Genomic DNA, 23,484 nt, shown 5'->3' with positions numbered 1-23,484 from the left:
TGTGAATCCGAAATAACAGAAAGAGAAACTCAGCTGTGAAAAAAAGTGAAGATGGAGGAGGTTCAAAACAGGGACTTGAGTCTAGTGCCACTAGCACGGGAAGAGATGGCCCTGGGGCTGGTGGCCCAGCGCTGAAGTCCACCCGGCTGCAGCCATTGGAACCTGGGCATGGCAGCACTGCAAGGGTCTCAGCTACTCTGAGCTCAAGGGAGATTTGGGTACCACTGCCCCTGTGGCCAGGCAGGTGCAGAATGAAAGGTTTCTCACCGAGGCCTCACAGTTCAGTAGCAGGAACGAAGGAGTCTGCAAGAGTCAAGGCAATACCCAGCCTTACATTTCCCCACTTCCTTGCAAGAAAGACCACAGCCTCTGGTTCTGTGCTTTCTGAATACATCCTAACTTGCTATATTCCCTTACCTTCCCACCAAGCAAGCTAGCATCTGTGAGCCCCAGCCACACACTCTGTCATAAGCCCAGGACACAGCCGCTTCCAGGAAGGCCCTCAGAGAGATGACCCATAAGGCTCCTGTCCAGTCATCCTTCCTATCTCTAGGGCCATTGCCTGCTAAATAGAAAGGGGAACCCTCCGAAAGGAACTCTTTGGCACTCTTTCAGGGAAATTAAATGTGGAAACTGCACCACCTGACCCTACTTCCTGAGCCCTGTTGATATGACATGAGAGTTCGTGCAGAGGATAAAATGAAGGGCTTGTGAAAATGTCAAAGCCAGCTGCCTGGCTCCATTAAAAATTCGGATTTAAGGCGTGGTGGTGGTGGCTCACACCTTTAATCACAGCACTTGGAGGCAGAGGCAGGTAGATTTCTGTGAGTTTGAGGCCAGCCTGGTCTACAAAGCAAGTTCCAGGACAGCCAGGGCTATACAGAGAAACTCTGTCTGGAAAAAAAACAAAAAACAAAACAAAAATCCAAACAGAACAACAACAACAAAGTATATTAAGTGTAGAAATTGTAAACAAATTGCACTGTCTTTCTGTCAAAGGGTTAAAAGAAGACAAAACTCCATTGAAAAAATTTTATTTTAACCAGTCACTTGGCAGAAATTCAAATTTCCTCCAGAGTCAGCACTTCCTGAAGTCAAAATATGTGCATGCTTAGGGTTGCACCTGGTGCAAGAGACTGAGCTCTGCTTATAAACTGGGCTAAGCCAGCCAATCATGGAAAAATGTGAGATGCAGGATCACTTTGTGTGAGGGAGAATGCAGAGGCAGCCCCGCTGCTGAGTGTGCTGCCTGCTTGCCTCGGCTTACAGCCTTTCCAAAGAAGTAAAACTCACCACCTTACTGAAAGGGTCTGCATTGTGGGGTCATCTTCTTGTGACCCCAAACCCATTTCTTACACATATATAGGGTCTTGTAAAAAAAATGCAATAAGTCAAATGAAATAACATTATATCCCATGGAGAGAAGAGCTTGCTATTCACATGTGTTCCCAAGCCTCTCTGTGGATGTGACATGTGTCCTGTGTGGCACTGCTCAGTGTGCTCTTCTCCAGATCTTACAAAAGACTGTTTTTCCCACATCAATGCAATCCTCAAAAGACTGACTTGTAACGTTATTGCCTAAGAGCTCTCTGTAAGCATGCACTATGCCTTATTTAAACATGCTTTAAAAGACTATATTTTTAGTTTTTGTGATGGGTGTTTTGCCTGCCTGCATGTAAGCACATACAGTGCCCAGAGAAGCAAGAAGAGAGCATCAGATCCCCTAAACTGGAGTTACAGGTTTGTCAGAAGCCATGTGATATGGGTGCTGGGTACCAAACCCAGATCCTTTGGAAAAGCCAGTACTCTTAACTGCTGAACCATCATCTCTTCAGCCGCTTTATTTAAGCATTTAAATCCTACATGTTCACTGCATTTCTGATTCTTTGATATTATAGACAAACATTACATTGAAGACTCTTGATTATCAGTTGATTCCTCCATTCAAAGAACTTTCTAGAAAGAGACTTAGTGGGTTAAAGCCATAAAGACCTTCCAGGGCTTCCCAACAATGTTGTTTCCAGAAAGACGGTGCTAAGCTCCCTGTTTGCGCTAGTGTAAGACACAGCCCCGCCAACAGGAAGACCATAACAGCAACAAGTTAAAGCTTCTCACTGTTCCACTTGTGGCAAACTCATGGTTAGCAGCTGACACACTGCACTTCACGTTGGTGTCTTCTCTGTGTACCTTCTCTGTTGTGCCTGCCTTTAGTGGGGAGGCGAACTGTGGCTGATTTCCAGGACTGCTTTGGACAATGAGATATTTCTCTCTTGTCACATTTGCTGCAAATATCTTTCTTAAGTAACGTTGGCTTTTAAATAGATTTTTTTTTTGAGACATGTATCCCCAGGCTGATATTAAATTCACTCCTAATCCTCCTGCCTCCACCTCCCTAGTTCTGGGGTTATAGAGAAGGACCACCAAATCTAGCTTATTACATATAATAATTATTATTTATTAATTAATATTAACATGTATGCTGTATAAATAAATATAAATAAATAAATAAAATAATATATATCATGTGTATGGGTATTTTGCCTGCATGTATGTCTCTGCACCATTTGTATGCCTAATGCTTGTAGAGGTAAAAATTGGGTATCAGATACCTTGGAACTGGAGTTACAAATGACTATGAGCCCCTGTGGGTGCTGGAAATTAAACTCAGGACCTCTGCAAGAGCAGTGCTCTCAATGACTAAGCCATCTCTCCAGCCCTGGTTTATATATTTTAAAGGATGGAAATCTACACTTGTATTTATGGTATAATTAAATATGCCTGCTTCCTTTCGCAGTTCTTCTCTTCTGAGATGCTCTGCCTAACATTTCTCTTCACCCCAGGATTGATTAAATATTCACTTTCATTTCTGGCTCCTGTTCGTATTTCTTCCCTTGTATCTCTCCGACTCTTTAATCTACCTGGAATTTATTTTGCTGGCTGGTGAGAGGTGGCGTGCCAATTTGATATTTCATCCAAGCTTCCAATTTCCCCATGAACGTTTATTGAGTAATCTATTGCTTCCTAATTGGTTTTCTTTCTCCATGATTGGGTTTCCACACTAGGATCTATCTCAGGGTTTTCCATTGTGTTTCATCGATCTGTCTTTACTGGGTTCTTTAGTAATGAGTAAAGCCTAAGGGACTTAATTATTCTTTGTTTTATAATACATTTTAATATCCATGGGGAAAGTCCCCTCCTGGGCTTCTCTTGGGCGAGCCAAGCTGGTCTCCCTTATTGATTAAAATGCCCTATGAATCACTCATTATTTTTCCTTAAAATTTCTAATTTTGTTTTCCAATACAGCAGAAATTGTTTAAATTTATTAAACTTGTCAACTTTCAGATCTATAAATCCTATTTTAAAAATTTATTAGTTCCTGTTTCTTCACTGTAAATTTAGTCTGCTCTCCATCTAAGGTTTATTTCATCCTTCTAATAAACATAATTTCTTTTCCTTCTTCTCTTTTTCTTGGCTTTTTGAGACAGAATCTTGGTATAAAGCCATGGTACTCAATATGTAACTCATGTTGGCCTAAGACTAAAGATAATCCCCCTGCCTCAGGCTCCTGACACATATACATAGACATGTACCACCATATCTGGCTTCCTTCTTTGATTTTAAAACAAAATGCATATTTATTTTTATTTTATGTGTAGGGATGTTTTGCCTGCATGTACATCAGTACACCACATCTGTGCAGGGCATACAGATGCCGGAAGAGGGAGTCAGATCTCCTAGAACCGGAATTAAGGGTGGTTGTGAGCTGTCATGTGGGTGCTGGGATTTGAACCTGGGTCCTCTAAAAGAGCAGTCAGTGCTCTTAACTACTGAGCCATCTCCCCATTGTCTTTTACTTTTTAATATTGAAAACTTTGAGAGTACTTTTCATCTTTTCATCTGAGTGCATCTTTGGTCAGGTCATTAGTCTTGAGATAGTTCTCCATCAAAACTTTTAGTATTTCAGGTTTTCTTTCTTATTTTATTTTTGTACGTGTGTGTTTGTGTGTGTGTGTGTGTGTGTGTGTGTGTGTGTGTGTGTGTGTGTGTGTGTGTGTGCTGGGGTGCATGTGTGTATATGAAGGTCTAAAGTTAATGTTGGATATTTTCCTCAGTTCATATCTACCTTATCCATTGAGGCAGGGTCTCTCAGTAAACGTGGAACTTTCCATTTTGGCTAGTTTGGCTATCCAGCTTGCTGGAGATGCCCTGTCTCTGAGTAGTGAGATTACACACTCACCTGGCTTTAATGTGGGTTCTGGGGATCAAAACCTGATCATCCACTTACATGACAAGGACTTTACCACCAAGCCATCTCTCTAGCCCCCAGATTTTCAATCTCATTTTTTCTGGACAAAGGTTTACCATATGTTATAATACTTTTATTGGTATTATTTTATTTCATGAGCCTGGGTGTTTTACCTGCATGCATGACTGTGTATCACTTTTGTGTCTAGTGCCTGCAGAGGCCAGAAGAAGGGCTCAAATAACCTGGAACAGGAGTGTTAGGAACTGAATCCTGGTCCCTTGAGAGAGCAGGCAGTGCTCTTACTTGATCAGCCATCTCTCCATGCCCACCCCCTCTCTGAAATGTTAAATGATTCCTTTGAATCACAAAATAATTTGTGCTATGAAATCAGCCTGTCTCTGTTACCCTCTGCTTTGAATTCACACAGCTCTTTGCTCTTACTTTTTCCTGGGTCCCTTCTGCTTTAGGCTCCTCTTTTTAAAATAGCATGGAAATAACTTCTGCTTTGAAATCCCACCAAAGCAAGGAACACTGTCTCTTAATTGAAGAGGTAAAGTCAACTGATATTGATGTTATAACTTTTAGATGTGGTTTTCTGTCACCTGGTTTTGTGTTTGGGTTTTGTCTTTACGTTTTCCCACCTGAGTTCCTGTTGCTTCTAGTTAGCTTGGTGGATCTGGTGTTTGGGAAGTGCATGTTGCTTCAGCTCCTCAGGTCTCAGCTTTACCCTGTGTGGAATGGGATGTCATAACTCATACAGATGAGGTACCATTTGGGGGTTGAGCAACTCTTAGGTGATGCTGTTATCCTTCTAATATGTTTTTTTAAAGTCCTACTTTTGGGAGCTGGAGAGGTGGCGCGGTGGTTAAGAGCACTGGCTGTTCTTCTGGAGAACCAGGTTTGATTTCCAGCATCCAACTGTCTCTGACTCTAGTTCCAGGGTGTATTTGACACCCTCTTCTGGCCTCCGTGAACACTGTACATCTGTGGTGCACAGACATACATACCGGCAAATACCCACATGTAAAATATAAATAAACAAACAAATAAATCCTGTTTTAAATCCTAACTTGAGGTAACCTTAAGGTTTAAACTATGATTTCAACTATATTTTTCTAATTACTGAATTCGAATGTTAAGAATTAAATACTCTATGTCAGATGATCAATTCAACATGCTTTTATCAAACCCTTCAAGTCCTTTCCTTTTAAAAGTTTAATCTAAAGATTTGTAATCCTCTAATTATTGCTGAATTATTGTTTTTGTTTCATGCACCTACTCTGTAGAATCTACTTTTCCTTTGACATTAAAATTTGGTTTCACAATCATACATAGCTCTGTCCACCTCTCTGGCTTTCATATCAGTCTATTACTAAGATCTTTTTCAAGGCATATCTAATCTTTCAAGGCTGCTTCGGGTATCCCATAATTAATGTTCTTTTGTGTCTTCAGGGTAATTTTTTCCTCCTCCTTACTGGGAGCAGGACCACCTTGACTGGTTTCTGCTTAAAGAAGGCCAATTTCTCACTTCTCCAGCTAGCAATAAGACTAGAGGTGAACTTCCCCAAACCCCAACAACAGGTAGAATCCTTCCTGATCCATCATCCGATTCCTTCCACCAGTCGTTTACAAACCTTTAAAAACACAGACTTTTACTAAACAGTAAAATAATTTTTAGCATATACCATCCTCGTGTGTGTGTGTGTGTGTGTGTGTGTGTGTGTGTGTGTGTGTGTTGAACACCTGTATATTAAATACAGGCTTAACTCAAATTATCTTAGATAAAAGCTATGTCTAGAAGCATTTACCATTTTAACATAGTTCCCACCTATCTTTGTGCAAGGCCCACAGTGGAGTATGTGCCTCACCGAGTGCCCCCCATAACCACAGACCACAGAGGAACATGTGCCTCACCAAGTGCCCCCCATAACCACAGTCCACAGAGGAACATGTGCCTCACCAAGCGCCCCCCCCCCCCATAACCACAGCCCACAGAGGAACATGTGCCTCACCAAGGGATCCCCACAACCACAGCCCACAGTTGAGTATGTGCCTCACCAAGGGCCCCCTACAACTACAGTTCACAGAGGAGCATGTGCCTCACCAAGGGCCCCCCACAACCACAGTCCACAGCCCTGTTCTTCAAGCTCTTTTCAGCTAAGCTCTGCTCAGCTCAGCATGGGGCTTCCTCCATGAGCCTCATCCTGGAGACAAGCTTCATACTGCTTTCCTCAAGTCGAAGCCATTGCCATGGGCCCTCTGTTCCCCTCTGCCTCTGACTCAGAGCTTCACCAGTCACCAACAGAGAACAAGAATATAGGTTGGAGCTGGGCATTGCTGCCTAATGCTTTTAATCCCAGCACTTGGGAGGCAGAGGCAGGAGGATCTCTGAGTTCGAGGCCAGCCTGGTCTACAGAGTGAGTTCCAGGACAGCCAAGGCTACACAGAGAAACTCTGCCTTGAAAAACAAAAGCCAACCAATCAAACAGACAAACAAAACACAACAACAGAAAAGAATATAGTTTGGTCCTTCTTATTCCTTTTCCTCCTACTCTTCTTCCTCTTCCTCCTCCTCCTCTTCCTCTGCAGTTCTGAGAATCAACCCAGGGTCTCCTCCCTGCTAGTCAAGTATTCTCCCCTAGCTGTAACCCCAACCCCAGAATGGCCTGGTTCTCTCTGGCTCTACAGGCAAGATCTTTAAATTTAAATTCTTCACTAAAATACCTGCATAAAAAATTAAAATTCACACAGTCAAAACCAAACACCTGCTACAAGGCCTGAGACCCTGAGACACCCTGTGTACAGACTGTGGAACCCTGGTGGGGAAGAATCCAAAAGGGCCCAGCTACTCAAGAGGATGGAGAGGGTTTACTTGCAAAGCAAGACTCAGCCCATGTTTGTCGGTGCTGTGGAGGCCTTTCCGCTTCTTCCAAGGAGATAAACACGCACAAGTAGGCGGCCAGAGCATCGTTCAGGGTGTGCAGGGAAAGCCGACTTCCCTGGCCTGGCGCACTGGGACCTGGGGCCTCCACTGTTCCCCTTCGACTGCTACTTGGCATTTGACAGTGTTTAATGAGGAGGTTCCTGGGGTGGCCCTAGGAGGCCTGTGGGAGGTGGGCATGCAGCCAAGAGAATCCTGGAGAATGCTGAGCACTGCAACTGTCAGGCTCGGAGGCAGTGATGTAATGCATCTCTGGGGTCCGAGCAAAACAAGCCGCCAATGTTGCTACTGCCCTCCTGGCAACCAGGTGTTACTCTCCCAACACAGGGCTCCTCTGTGCCATTATTAACTCCTCTCTGTCCTTGGCAGGAGAAGATGTAAAAACATTTATTGTTCCATAAAAGCCAACCCCAGATAGGAGAAATGACTTCTAAAACACATCTTGCTAAAGAGGATTTCCATAGCAACGTCAGAAGTGTGTGCATACAGCTAGAGACAGGTCCAGCTGGTGGAGGCCACCTGGGCCATATGCAAACCCTGGTCAGGGCAACAGCAGCTAGGACAGGTTCTAGACCCTGTCATGGTGCATAACACCATTGGCAAGTCACCTTCTCTAGCACCAAAGGTGGCAGAGCCATCATCAGATCAAACTGAGAGACATCAAGGTCATCTTTTCCATATCTTTCTCCCACTCTGATCCCCCTCAGTGCAACCCATATCTCAGTGTCTCAGCCAGTCATGCTCAGGATTTGATCTTGGAAAGCACAGGATCACCCAAAGATCTAAAAGAAACTAGCTGGCCGTCGCAAGAGAAGAGCTTTGCCCTATCACCTGAGTTCTGTACGTGTTTCACAGTCCAATAGGTCAGAATCTGAACAAGCCTCAAAGACTGTGAGATCTGGGAACAGAAATTTGGGGTCTGGAGATGCTCTCAGGATCAGCACAGGAAGTGGGATACAGGTTAGGTGTGGTGCAGTGATAACAGATACCTCGGGTGACTCCTTAGGGACCCCTAGAGTCTGATGACCCTAGACAGTTATCTTTTAGGATTCTGGTTCTCAGCCTTCCCGATGCTATGATCTTTTAACAGAGTTCTTCATATTGTTATCACCCCAACCACAAAATTTTTCCATTGCTACTTCATAACTGTAATTTTGGTACTGTTATGAATTGTAATGTAAATATCTGATATGCAGATGGTTTTAGGCAAACCTCTGTGAAAGGGTCATTCGACCCCCATAAGGAGAGATAAAGGCTTTAAACTCTCAACTCTATCGATGGGTTCCTCCCGCCCCTGAGTAAGAGCCGTGATCCTGAGTCAGGCAGCTCCCTTGAGAGATGGCGTTTCATAACCAGCACAATGCCAAGTGGAGGCTATTGGTGTTCTAGTCGACATAGGGCAGAGCAGGTGCACTCTAATATCCACTGTACACACACGTGCACACACAAATGTGCATGCACACCCACACACGTACACAGGAGCATACACATGTGAACAAACATATATGCATGTATACACATGTGTGCACACACCTAAAGACTTGACTGAACATAAAGTCAGCCCTGGAAACAGCATGACAAAGCAATCAAGGACACAGACATCAGAGAAGACCAAACGACAAGCCTGGCATTTTTGTGTCACCACAGTAGCCCTCAGACCTCAGACTGGGGACATGGCTAGGGCAGTCTAAAGCACAATTTCCTGTCCCTGCAGGATCCAGCCTGGGTTAACAAGATAAATTTGAAGTTTGGAATTAAAATCATGCTTACATTCTGACTGTGCATTTAGGAGCCCTGTGACCACGAACTACTTACTTTCCAGCAGCCAGCTCTAAGGTGAGGACAATCTGGCTGCCTTGAATCTGCTGCTGGGTTAGGCTGGGATAGCAGTGACGCATGAGATACAAAACCAGGACAGAGTGAAAAGCAGGAGCCAGGGCATGTTCCTATGCTCAGCACCACATATGCCTAACCCATGCCTGAGCCTGTGATCACAGTCTATTCCCCAGAGGGCAGACTATGGGAGGCTCCGGCTTGCTTTGTTTCCTGGTGTTCAGCTGAAGCTCATAAGCCATGTTTGCAAAGAGAGCAGCTGGGAATTCTGTAGCAGCACAGGCTAAGCTAGTTTAACAAGGGCTAGTCTTGTCTAACCTGGGCTAACAGAGACTAACACAGCTTAATGCAGCTTAATGCAAGCTAACTTTATCTAACCAGACAAGTCCAGCCTGGACTTGAAAGCTTTGAAGGGTGTTCATATCAACTAAAATCCAAAGACTTCTGAAAACAAGGCTCTTCCAATTGTGGCTATTCTCCAGAAGTGAATAAATAAGTCACTATACTTGTGAAAGTTTCAATAAACAATGAAACTCACTTGTAGGTACCTGGCTGTATGTTTAGCCAGCCTGCTCATCTGAAATACATGCCAGACAAGTATTCATGAAATACATGTATTTCAAACGGAAAACCCCAAGTGCCCTGAAGGACTATACAAATTCAATCACCACTGTTGGAACTCTTGGCTTCTGATGGTTAGAAAGGAAAACAGGATGAGTGTCCGTGGGCATTTGGTAGTAGTCTGTCTATTGTGGTTATTTAAAAAGGCAACCACAAAGATCCCGAGTTAACTGGGGATTACACAATGCATGGCAAGGTGCAGTTTGCAAGAATTGCTTTGCTTGGCTCTAACAATGAATACTGTAAAGCAGGTATCTTTAGCCTTCATTCATTATTGAAGCCCAGGAAGGCAGAGTGACTGGTATTCCTCAGGACAGAGTCCTATAAGGCAGCCAGCATGGTAGTGCACGCCTGCCATTCCAGCATGGTGAGGCAGGAAACAGGACCGAGGGATCACAAGTTCATGACCGGCCTGGACTATCCTGTCTCAAATAAACAGCAGAACAGTTGATGAGGAGTTGGGGGTGGGAAGCAGAGCATCGCTTTCTCTGTCACGGGAAAATGTTTTCCAGAGAAGGTTTGTGAAGAGCTGTTTGGTGTGAATCCCTGCTTGGAAAAAAAAATTAGCTGCTGAGCTATGGTGGGGCTCTAAATAGCTGGGTGGTGTGGCTTTGGGCTTTCCCCAATACTGACAGTCACAGCTTGGTTCTCAGAGGCTGCTCCTCTCATATAAGGACCATATTCTGGGCACTACAATGCCTCTGTCTGAAATCAGAAAGCCATACCTACTGGCTGAATATCCCAAAGCCAGTGAGAAATCTCATTCATGACACACATGTGCTAACTCTTCAGCCAGCCCTGCTAGAATTCTCTGCCTTGCTTTTACCTCTGCTCAGAGATGGGCATGTGGGAGATCTGACAGTCAAATCATAAGTGCTGGTGCATTAAGGACAGCGACCAGGATCTGTGTAAGCAGCATGGATTTTCTCTGTCCCTTCCCCACAGAAGCTCTCTACCTCAGGACCATGGCTTTACTCTCTTTTGGGTGACACTTATTTTAAAAAAGAGGAAACCACAGGTTCTCAGGCAGACTCTACACACAAAATCTGATTAGAATGAGACACAGTCAGCTTGAAAAGAACAGGCGTCACCAACAAGGCCTGAGGGGTACAGCGGGAGGTAGTACCATCCTAATGGGGAGCCACAGGGTGGATGTTCTGAGAACCGTCTGGCCATTGCAGAGCCCTGGGTCTCTGGAAGGCCACAGTCCCTTCCTCCATTCCCATCTGCAGCTCTCTGAATCACCGCCCAGCCCCCTAAAGTCTCAGCCTGTCTCACCAGCATAGGGATTCTCCAACTTTAAAGTGCACATGAATCATGGCGAGACACAGCTAAAATACCACTGCTGCTTCAGTAATTGTGGGGTTAAGCCCTGTACTCTAACAAGTCTCCCAGTGATGCTGATGCTGTCTCAGTGGACCAAACCTTGAGCAGAGACATATTACTAGAGGTGTATGATTTTTTTTAATTTTTTTTAAAAAAAGTTTTGTTGGCAAAATAATTATATAAGGACATTTGAAATAAACAAAACTAAATAGGCCTCATCACTGCAGGGCTTTCAGAGCCCTATAAGCATTTGCGAGCATCATTAATCTCCAAGAGGACATAGAAAATCTTGTAAATCAATAACTACTGAGTGGGGATTAAGGAATGTAACCAGGGTGCTAGAGAGATGGCTCATTGGCTAAGAGCACTGACTGCCCTTCCAGAGGTCCCAAGTTCAATTCCCAGCAACCACATGGTGGCTCATAACCATCTGTAATGGGATCTGATGCCCTCTTCTGGTGTGTCTGAAGAGAGCAACACTGTAGTCATAGACAATAAATAAATAAATAAATAAATAAATAAATAAATAAATAAATATTTTAAAAGTGGGGGCGGTGTAACCAGAAGGCTTTGACATTTGGTCTAAAAGGAGAAACAAAAGTTAGTTATGTGCATTTTTCCCAACTTACCTGGGCTCCAATGTTCCAATATTCTACACCAGCTCTGCCCTCCTCTTCTTGTTCCCATTTTCTCCTTTGAGGTATCTGAGAACATTCCAGCCTCCTCCATCAAATCTTAGACCTGGACATCCCTACTCCTCCTCCCTTCCCCATCCCACGCTCAGGATCTCCCTGAAATACCTTTCACAGACTCGCACAGTCCAGGCAGCGATGATCCACAGAGAGATGCTGAACACCAGCAGCACCGTGCCGGGGCAGATGGTCATGAGCGTCTTCATGACGAACCGGGTGTTGAAATTGATCTTGTTGAGGGCCCCGATGCTTCGGGAGGAGGCGTCAGTGAAGAGCTTGCTGTGCAGCAGCATGACTCGGGCGATCAGGTACAGGCGCAGGAACATGGGGATGGACAGAATGATGTCCACGTCAGCCTCTGCCCGAGACGGGGTATAGGAGAAGGCCAGGCGTGCAGTCCAGAAGAACTTGTACTCTCCAGGAATGGGGTGGATGGCACACACCAGCATCTCCAGGCTGATGTAGAGGATACGCTCGTAGGTCATGGCTATCCGCCAGTCATCTGCACCATTGTCGATCACAAAGAGCTGGAGGAGCAAAGACCACATTAGTGTGGGCAGGACAGGTAAACAGAAACGTCACAGAGAAGGCAGGGGTGGAGGTGCTGGGGCTCCACGAGCCTGACCACCTCAGGGGCAAGCTAGGATTCTGTCTGTGAGAGAGCCCAGTGAAGACTCAGAAGACGTGCCTGGGTCCAGCTGGAGGTCTTAGCTAAGACCCCCACTCTCTGAATCTCACGTCCTCCTCTGGAAGCTGCTCCCTAGGATACTATCATGTTTGTTTGTGACAAGGTCTCACTTTGTAACCAGCTAACTTCAAACTCATGGAAATCTGCCTGCCTCAACCTTTTCAGTTCTGGGATTACAAGAATAAGACAGCATAACAAACTGGATATTGAGATTCATAATAAGAAAGAATACATTTGGTCCTCACCTTGGCTGAGGCATGCAACTACTAAAACCCAGGAGAAGGCTGAAGTATAGCAGAGCATGCACAAGATACTGGGTTTGACCCCCAGCAATACACACATTATACATACATGCCCACACCCCATAAACAAATACACAATACATACGTACATACACACAGATACACAACACACACACTCATACACACACACTGAACTTCAAAAATGATGAGTCTTTGGGGCTTGTTTTGTTTTGAGACAGGGTTTCACTGTAGTCCTGCCAGGACTATGTTTTGTAAACTAGACTAGCCTTGAACTCACAGAGATCTTGCTTCTGTCTCCTAAGTACTGAGGTTAAAGGTGTGCACACCTAGCTACTGTTATTTAGTGCTGGAGTTTAAGCCCAGGCTGGTGTTTCTGCTACTGGGCCACATCTCCAGCACAGTCAGAGTCAGAGTCTTCCGAATGCCCATGTCATGACTGGCCAGCCTCAGGATGGGAGCAAGGAGGAAAAAGACTACCAGCCCCACCCTCCCCTGCATCTGATCATCAGTGGCAAATAATTTCATCTAGTGTGCTACACAAAGAAGCCTCTACCAAGAACAAGAACAAGGTTTGGAGACTTCTACATAGCTGACCACATGGAGGCACCTGGGAGATAACACCCCCACAGAAGCCCCAGAAGCTTCGAACCCTTCCCATACTCCTGCCCTGGGAGTCCAGCCCAGCCTACTGCTCAGCAGGATTCTCTGAAACACCCCAAGGAATAACTGTGCAAACGTTTCCCTGAACTGTGCACCTGATTCCAGCAGGTAAATCAAATCCAAGGCCCAGGTCATGGGAGCCACGACTCACAGCTCAGTCAACCCCATGTGGACTTTAGAAGTGGGACAGAGCTGAAGGACCAGACCAGTAGCCAATGGGCTTTTAATGTAACTTCCAGTAGAGTGTTAGTTAAAGCTGGGTTGAACTGCAGAACACCCCTTTGGTGCTCATGTTTGGCCTGTGGACAAAACTCCCACATATTGGAGCTAGAAGATGGCTCAGCAATTGAGGACACCTGTGGGGAGCCGACAGAAGGCGGCTATCATCCTTGCAGCCATCTTGAGCCATATACCCTGACAAGAGACTTGTTTACAACAGCCTACAACAGCTGAGCACACTCTGATAACATCTTGTTTTAGATACCCAGGATCTTCCCTTGGGTGTGTGAGACTTAAAGGTGTGATTTAGAGACAAGACTTAAGGGCGTGACTTAAAGGTGTGACTTAGAAGTGAGACATATAAAAGGCGAGAGGCAGACAGAAGAAAGCAACTAGGAACTAGACACTTGGACTAGAGAACTCAGAAGAGGTACTTGAGACTTGGAAGAACTTGGAAAAAGATTTGGAACTGGGAAAGAGACTAGAGACTAGGAACTAGGGACTAGGAACTCGAGACCTGAGACTTGGTACTGAGAACTAGGGACTTGGAGAGAAGAAGAGAGACTGAAGAATAAACGGGATTGAATCACACTCTGTGTGGTCTCCATTCTTTGCATCCGTCCTTACTCTCTCTCTTGCTGAACAGGAGCAGCTTGGGGCAGTGCTCTAACAACTTAGCCCCCAAGGCTTTTGGCAGTGCGGGTTCCAACATTGATAGAGCAGTCCCCGACACTTTGGCCCCCAAGCGTGGGGCAGTGCAGTTCTTGACAGACACCAACTGCTTTTCCAGAGGACCCAGGTTCAAATCCTAGCATCCACATGGTAGCTCACAATCATCTATAATTCCAAGATCTGACACCTTCACACAGACATGCATGCAGGCAAAACAATGCACATAAAATGAAAATAAATAAATTGTTAAAACTTCCAGTTGTTAAAAATCCAATGAGCAGAGGAAAGACTGTGAAGAGAGAGAGCTCTGGGTCAGTCTCTTTCCCTATCCACTGCCAAGTCCCTTCCAGCATGAAGGATCCAGCCTCCGCGTGTTACTCTGAGCTAAGGAGGATTAAGAGTGCTTTTAAGGGGAAAAAAAAAAGCAAGCAAACCTCACACCTCTGAGTCTCAGCAAGTGTGGCATTGGTGGAGAGGGATGTTTCCTCTAGCAGTGAGCTTACAAGGCAACCGAGTTACAAGGCAACTCAGAAGGGGCAGCAAGTGTCTGCAGGCCACACTGCACTCTTGGGTAATGCGCGGAGCATTCATTGCATGGCTCCTGAGCCTACTGTTAACCAGCTCTGGAATCCTGGGTGAGTGGCTGAACCTCTCTGCCTCTCCATCCTCCCGCCTGGGGAAGCACCATCTGCTGCAGAGGCTACAGTGGGTACATTGCATATATCATATGCAATAGTATGTCTGATGTGCAACATGCCTGCCATGCACCCACTGTACTGTTAGCAACCGTGAGCAACACAGTGACTATTAGCTACTGTTAATATTAGCTATGCCTTATTCTTAGCCTTACTAAGGCTGGCATCTTGGTCTTCCCATACAATGAGGGCTGGGTTCAGCTATGTCTCCATTTCTTCCTAGCCCCAGTCTTCCTCAGAGCTCCAAATCCTGGGCTCATGTCAGGAGGACCCTCTCCAGCAGGCATTTCCTGGGTGTCTACTACTGCCTTGCATATACTCAGCTGAGATTCACATCTGGGGAAGGAAGCCCCACTATGGGGCCTCACTGTGTTCTGTTCAGGAACTCCTCTTTGGCCTTTCAGCAAGCTTGGCCTTTTCCTCTGTCTACAGTAACTCTGTCCCAAGCAACTGGGGCCTGCATAAGATTGGAGCTATAGCCAGGACAATGCAGGTGCCCACCATACCCTCTGTATCTCCCTAGTTGCCACCTGCTGCCATGCACCCCAAGCGTTCTGCCCAGATCCCCAGGGAACTGCTGCCCTCCAGCTTGGCTTCTGCTGGCCTTTAGGGAACACCTAGGGTGGAGATCTTGTGGTCTAACTTGGAGCAGTGAGCAGTGAGCCTTGGAGGACAGGCATCCCCACTTGTGCACTCTGAATCCTGCCTGGGACCAGTTTTAAAAGGCCAGTGAACAGTCAGGATGGGAGAGAAAGAAGCTAATGATGTTGTAGAAGCTGGGGAAAGATGAGCTTAACCTCAAATCCACCATTCACAAAGGAGAAAACCCAGCTTCGCGAGGACTTGAGGGCTGGTCACGGGCTAAATGAACTAAGGCTCCTGCCCTGCCCACTGGTGACTGCAGCAGACTGTCTCTGCCTCCTCCAAGGTCTGGGCTCCACCCCTCTACTTTGAAGGCAATCACTAAGCACCCCCCTCACCCCTTTGTACTGCCTTCCCATGAGTCCCTTCATCCAAGGAGAAGACTCAGGCTGCCTGAGCCTGAGGCCTCCAAGAATAAAACCTGAGAGTCAAAGAGTCCCTGGCACACCAGATACAAATACAGGTGAGTCACATGAGGTAGGGTGCGTGTGTGTGTGTGGTGGAGGGCTGTGTGGAAATGTGCTTTCTTGCTTTTAGTGTCTGCCTGTGACATCGGCATGCTTCAGGATCAAGTTCCAGACATCCTAGCAGCCCACTGAGAGGCAAAAGGGGTGGCTGTGGAGTGGGCCAGACTCCAACCTCACTGTGCCTCAGCTTCCCCCTCTTCCTGTCCTGTGACCATACAGGGCCATAACAAATGTCAAACTCAGTAAGGTCATAAACCAGTGTTCAACAAACATATTAAAGGCCTCCTGCCTGTTGGGAGAGGGTAAAGCAAAGCATCTAAGCAAGGCCCCTGGGTGATGCTCAGAAGGAGAAGCAGAGGCCACCCTGGGAATGCCTGGCTCAGGGGCCTCTCATCATGAATCATCTGTGAACAGGGGAAAGTACTAGCACAGCACCAGGGAAGACTTCTCTCTCTCTCTCAGCGCAGTGCAACCTGGATTTTCCCAGACCTAGATCCATCAATTAGAAAGACAGATCTATGGCCATTCCAAGGTGTCTGTCTGCTCCTAACTGCTATCCAACAGCCCGAGTCATGGCAACATGACTCTCTGGCCAAACTCTTTAAATACAAAATTAAAACCTTCCATCCAATAATCAAGAAGCACATTCAGTTGCTATAGTAACTGGGTTCACGCAGTAGGAACTGGAGCAATGAGTAACGGATTCCTTTGATTGCTTGGTGGAGACTGAGCTGGTACATCATCTAAACTGAAGGATGGGGTCCCCACTGAGCTACCCACCTCAACAGGAAAGAGCTGGCCTGGGGTGCTGTCCCCACCAGCCTCTCAGTTTCTTGATACAAGGAAGGCAGGTGCAGTAAGTCAGAGGCTGGTGAGCCGGCTGGACCCCCCATACCAGGTGTTAGACCTCGGAGTCTGCTTTTCTGTCTCCATTAAGGGACACCTGTTCCTCTGCACTTCACTGACTATTCTCTAGGTGGGTCACAGAGATTGCTACTGGGGCATTTACAAGCACTGTGTACTTGGGGGAAGTTGTTTGGAGTAGAGGAACAAAGAGAACTATTTCAGGCTGCAGACTGAGAGTACCTGCTCGACAGGCATCATGGCAGGGTTTGATGGCCCTGCAGAGCCGGAAATCTCCCAGAACATCCGTGGCTCTCCCACACAGAACAGCCTTGTGCTTTCTACCCCTGGAATCCCAGCTCTGCAGTGTGACCTCACTTCCTGCAGATTACCCTGCAGCTCCTCAGCCCCCTGCTCATCCCCTGCCCATTGCTAGTTTCAGTTATGTATGGGTCTTTACTGCATTTCCATCGGTCTTATCACTTAGACCAGTGGCTGCACATCAGAGCCACTTGGAGGGCTGTTAAAATCCCCTGTGCCTTGCACAAGAGGAGCTTAGCAGAAGAAAGGAGAGGAAGGGAAAAGAAGGAAGCAGGGAAGGGAAAGAAAAGCATCTCTCTGCCAAGGTCCATCCTCAGACCAAGACTGGATCGGTGGGAGGGGAGAGCTGGTGTCTGAACCTGTGGGAGGTGGTGGGGGAAGGGCTGACACTGGAGTGTTTGTACTTATTTTCTGATATAGCATCTGTTATATAGCCCAGGCTGCCCTTGAACTTACAATCTCCCTGCCTCGGCCTCTTGGGTGCTGGGGTTGTTCTTAAAGCTTCTGGATACCAGAGGGTAACCAGGGCTGGGACCCAGTGATTTTAGTGGGAGCTTCCTTGATCTCTACTATCGCCAATGCCTAAACTCAATCTTAGCACGTAGTAGATGTTTATTAAACGCTGCCACTTAGGTGACTTTGGGCAGCCAATCTTCCCTCTCTTGGGCAGTTTCTTCCTCTGAAGATAAGAATTTCACGACTGTCCAGTGTGTGTTGTCTTATGTTTCGATCTCTGTGACAAAGCACCAGGACCAGGAGCAACCTGGAGAGAAAAGGGCTTATTTGGCTTACAGGTTACAGTCTATCCTTAGGAGAAGCCACAGCAGGAACCAAAGCAGAGGCCATGAGGAATGCTGCTCACTGGTTTGCTCCCCTGGCGCCCTCAGCCTGCTTTTTTATACAAGTCAGAACCACTGGCTGAGGAGCGGCTCCACCCACCATGTCACGTCAGTCATTAATCAAGGAATGGAGGCATCTCTGCAGCTGAGGCTCTCAGATGACTCTAGCTTATGTCAAGTTGGGCATGGGGAACCCAACCGGCACATGCACCCTGCTCTAAGGAGCCAGAATTCTGTGGCACTTTCCCGCTGGCACCTCCTACCTAGCATGTGTTCTCGGCTCTGTGAGCTCCTTTGAGCAGAGCCCATGCTGGTTCACGAGGCTTACAATGTTCCTGGCACATTGTGGCATTAAGTCAATTTCTGGTGAAGGAGTGAGAACCCCTGCAGGAAATTCATTCCTAAGCCTATAACTACCAAAGGCCTGACAATCCATTTTGAGCCATGGAGGACGCTGCCCCTTTCCCAGAGGATGGCCCAATCTGCAATAAACTGCCCCAGGTGATCTCCAACACTAGAAAGTTCTAGAGCTAACTGGGAACAAGCACCTATTATTATTTTTCAAAGTGGCATCTACTATTCTATTTATTTGTTCATTTATGGAGATGCTCACACGCATGTGTAGAGAGATAAAGGACATTGCTGGACCTAGTTCTACCATCCCACCATGAGTTCTGGGGACTGAACGTAGGTCGTCAGGCTTAGTACTGAGCACCTGTTGAACATCTTGCTGGCCCTGGAATCAGGATCAAGTGGTGCTGGATCAGAATGATCAGAGGGAAATGGGCCGGTGTTTCCACAAGGAACCAGTCACCCCAGACCTTTGTCTCAATGACCCTTACCGCCTCTGGTGGGTTTTGGAAAAGCCCTGGGTGATGGAAGGGAGAGGTGTCAAAGACTCTGGACAGACAAGGACGTTTTCTCCTGACCATGTCTGGGCTTGCCCCCTGCCCACTCCTCAGGTAGGAAAAGAAACTCTGTCTCTAAATTGCTGAATCTTGCTGCCTCACATTGGAAAAGGGATCCTCCTTATGCAGGGAGAGGTCAGTCTGCAGAAGGGTCATGTGGCACCACAGCCTGTGGACTTCCTCAGATGGTGAGAGGCTGCTCAGGGCTGAAGCCTTCTACTGCTTCTCTTAGTCTTGTGAGAGGAGATTAAGCAATGCCAAGAGCTTCTGGAGGCAGGCTGACACAACAGAGTGATTCCTAATGTGCAGTAATTAGAGAAAAGCCAGAAGTAATTCAGTTCAACTCAGCTCAATTCAATGAAACAACCAGTGAGAGCCAACCAGCTTAGGACATTGTAGGGACATAAACACAAGTCAAACGCATGTCCCTGGAGCCAGTTTGCAGTCTCAAGTGGTTCTAGCATCAGAGAGACACATGAGGACCCTCACAGGAGAACTTCTTGGGTAAGACAGGACTTCAGCACCGCTTGGAGACAAGTACCAGATGTCGATTACAGAAAACGTCCACAGAGCCACTTGCTTCTGTGCGTGTGACATCGCCTCTCTTTCCCTCAAGAGGCATAGCCTGCGGTTCAACGTCTTGAGTTTAACTTGACCGTGTGCCTTCCTTCGGGAAATGGGATGTTATAAAGTGCAATGCATCTGACCATTTAAAAGATCAGTTCTATGGGGCTTGCTGCAGACATGTGGCCTCGTTTTCTCTGTCACTCAACTTTGCCAGGGGCTACAGCGAGGCCTTCCTAGACCAGCACATGACCAAAGCTCTGCAGAGGACCACCACACTGAGTCCAGTTACACAGATGTAGTCTTAAGCTATTGTCTTTCAGAGGCATTTCTGTACAATAACCATCAACACACACTGACACTGACATGTACCTATAGATATTAGGGCAGCTAGGTGATTGGCCTTCCACATCCAACACTTCCCTTTTCGGTTCTCATGCAACAAGATCTAGAAGAGCCCACAATACCTATTGACACTCTCACACTACAGTTCTAGGCTGGCCAGTCCAGGGAAGGGCGGCCCATAGTCAATGGCCATCCATCCTTCCATCACCCTATGGAAACCTCATTTCAGACACCAAGAAATAAATCAAAGTATTAAAGAGTTATTTTTCTGAACTGTTTAGTTATTTTAAAGTGTTTTCTGGAAGCGCTTAAGGAAGGTCACTGTTGAACTAAATCAGGTAACAGAGACAAAATAGAATTTATGGAGTACCAGAACAGCTAGTCTCCTTAGCAGATCTAGGGAGTTACATGATGAACTGGCAGGGGCAAAGAGATCACTGTGGGTATCCTAACTCTGAGTAGCCACTGATGGAACCAAAGAAAATGATCTCAGAAGGTACAATATGTGCCAGAGAGCACTGAGCTTGCCTCTGTTGCCTGGTCTCCAAAGGCTAAGTGCAGAGGAGCCCTCTGGCCCCTCCAGCTCACTGGGGTGGGACTTACTTCCTCCACAGGGTGTCTCTCAAAGAAGCTCGATCATCACTAGCTCATGACAGCCAGCTCCGAAGGGCCATCTGGTCACCTCAGAACAGGTCAGTTTAACCAGACACCCTGGAGCCTCCTGTGGGACAGCTGCAGGCTGGGGAGTGGCTGCCCTGGCAGGGAAGCTGGGAGAGGCCTTAACTGTCCTGTTTGTCACCGTGAGTTTGAATTGTCTCATTAGATCAGTAGTTCCCTTCCATTTGAAAGACGTGAGGCCCTTCTGCTCTTTATCGAAGCAAAATTGTCTCATAAAATGTTCTCAGCCATCAGGGGAGACAATGTGTAGACAGATTCCAGCCAAATGAAAAGCATTCATTCTTACTCAACTATAAAGTTTTCTAAATTAAAGAGAGAAAATGAAGAGATGGGGGAGGGGGAACTTTTATGTTCCCTCTGTGGGAGAAAAACCTCAGGGAATTTTTCCATCATTAAAAAAATGCAGAAGAAGGGGCTGGAGAGATGGCTCAGCAGTTAAGAAAGTACTGACTGCTCTTCCAGAGGACCTGGGTTCAATTCCCAGCAACCACCTGACAGTTCACAACTGTCTGTAACTCTAGTTCCAGGGGACCCGACATCCTCATACTGACATACATTCAGGCAAAACACCAATGCACATAAAATTAAAAATAAATGAATTATTTTTTAATGCAGAAGATAACATTTCAGATTTTTAAAATCCAATTTTTCTTAAATTACTTATACTATATATTATGTATGTGCATCATTACTATGGGGTTGCCATGGAAACAACATCAAAAAGTCCTGTGATCCCTAATTGGGTTTCCCTGAGGACAAGAGCTGATTGTCGGTGATGAGATGAACTTCAGGTCTACAGCGGCAGTGAACATAAAATTGCCAGTAAGCAGAAGCTACACGGAGCTAGATGAAGAAAAGGAAGAAGAAAAGTGGAAATTTAAAAGGAAAAATCAGGCTAAGGAAATGGCTTAGAGGTTAAGAGCACTGGCTGCTCTTCCAGAGGACCCGGGTCCAACTCCCAGCACTCAGACGGCAATGTTCCTAGGAAACTAACATCCTCACACAGACAAACATGCAGACAAAACACCAATGCACACGAAATAAAAATAAATAAATCAAAAAATAAAATAAACAGCAAAAACTTTCAAAAAACGAAACAAATCCAAAGACCCTAGTTGTTGGGCCTTGTCAGAAAGGCCATCGTGTGGCACCAGCAAGGCCAGAGCACAGCGAAGGGTGCTGTCCTGCCCTGTGTCTTTCTAAGAAGAAGTCCTCCCCACCTGAAACTAACTTCCTGCGACTGGTGGCACCGGGCCATGTGTAATGTCTCATGGTGGCTTTGGGCCCAGCCAGACCAAGGTTCTCCTAAGTGCCCGGGCAGACGTCACCTCTAGTCTATTGCCATAAACATGAGACTCCTCTGGGACTTTGGAGTCTGAAGTTCACACGGGGCTAAGGGAGGCCAATGATGGCCATAAATAGTTGTGCCCATCTCCAGTTCTTGGAGCACAAAAGCCAAGCAACAGCATGTGAGAAGGTGCCTGTTTCTTAGTCACTCAGCAAGAGTCTATCCCTGAGAGGACAATGGGGACAGAGCACTCTGTCACTGGCAATTATTCCTCAGTTCCCTGGCCCTCACACTCCTCATCTGGAACATAAAGGTTGGATCCAATTTTCAGCTTTTCGTTTCCTACTAATGCATTGGTTTTTTTTGTTTTTTTGTTTTTTTGTTTTTTTAATGTGAGTTCAATACGAGAAAGAAACTCAGCTTTCTAGGCTAAAGGGTGGAGAACATTGTTCAATGCCAATGCACGCCCCTCCACCTACACAGATCTCAGTATGACTTCTGTGCCCCACTGGCTTAGCAGGGGAGCTATTGATCTCCTCTGGCTGTGGTGAAAGACAAAGTATGATGCTAGAAACGAGGGGCCAAGTTCAAAAGCTGCTGGATGCACGGCTGGAGGGACGCTCAGAGATGCTGTGTTTACATGGGACTCAGACTTGATTCCCAGCGCCCCTGTGGCAGCCAACAGCCTTCTGTAGCTTCAGTTCCAGGGAATTCAATGCCCTCTTCTGGCTTTCGTGGGCACTACACCTACTTCCAGCACAGATGCACATGCTGGCAAAACAGTCAAATCCATTTTAAAAAATTAGACATTAAAAAATATATATATATGATGTTGCTGAATGCACAGGCATGAAGCTTTACTCTAAGGGCTCATCGGTCCATCCATCTATCCACCGTGTTGGGCTCTGACTGTGGACTCTCAAGTTTAACACCCAGAACCCAGAAATCAAGTGGATACAGAGCCTGGGCCACGGAGCATGCGCTGTGGGGAAACAAGTAAACAGACTAGCCACGGGATTCTGTACGTGATGCCTGCTAAGTGAAAACAAAACAGGGGGAAGAAATTAGAGAAGTCTGGGAGTGGACAATGGGATCCTACCAGGCATCCAGGACAGCTCAGCCTACGGAGAGGAGGGAGGGAATGGAGCCAACTCAGTGCCTGCTAGGCGGGAATTCTGCAGAAACCGGAGACTGGCTCTGAAAGATTCCAAGAAGCCTCTCTCTCCGAGACTTCTGGAGTCACTGGGACTCTTCCTCATGTGGATTTGGAGTTGGTCCAATTCTATCCAACGCAGTAAGGCCACAGCGACCCAGCCAGCCCTCGGTTACAGTGGCCACGCCCTAGACTTAGCAAGCGCCCCATTCCATCCACCTTTCAGCTGCCAAAGCGAATGTCCCCAAACAGAACCAAGCCACATAACTTCCCTCACTGGACCCTGCCAGTTGTCCCCAAGGGTGTTCTGGGTCAAGTTCAACCTCTTAGGTCACTTGGTAAAAAGGGCTCTTCCCATCTGCTCTTAGCTGAACCTCCCTCCTCATCATCTGCCACAGCACGCCCAGCAACTCATGCCCACCAAGGCACTCAGATAGCAAGCTGTGTCCCATGGGGTGTTAGCAACTACTGCACCACTCCCCTGCTTCTCCTCAGAGAGTGCCCTGAGGGACTGAGCCTCCTCTCCAGCTTCACTCATCTCCACATAGGATGAGCTGCCTTTCTCGGGGTCTTCCCAGTC

General features: G+C 46.6%; 1 protein-coding gene across 1 annotated transcript in view; it reads right to left on the bottom strand.

The window, feature by feature from the left end:
* The window catches only part of Kcnn3 (potassium calcium-activated channel subfamily N member 3), a 152,438-nt gene that overhangs the window by 52,587 nt on the left and 76,367 nt on the right, over positions 1–23,484 (bottom strand). Inside the window, exon 3 of the mRNA XM_034500367.2 lies at positions 11,768–12,186. Coding sequence (XP_034356258.1) covers positions 11,768–12,186 — 419 coding nt within the window. The remainder of the gene's footprint in view (positions 1–11,767; positions 12,187–23,484) is intronic.

The sequence above is a fragment of the Arvicanthis niloticus genome, chromosome 4, assembly GCF_011762505.2.
Source record: "Arvicanthis niloticus isolate mArvNil1 chromosome 4, mArvNil1.pat.X, whole genome shotgun sequence".
In the NCBI taxonomy this organism is placed as follows: Eukaryota; Metazoa; Chordata; class Mammalia; order Rodentia; family Muridae; genus Arvicanthis; species Arvicanthis niloticus.
The sequence above is the reverse complement of the archived record's forward strand: the minus strand, read 5'-3'. Positions and strand labels throughout refer to the sequence as shown.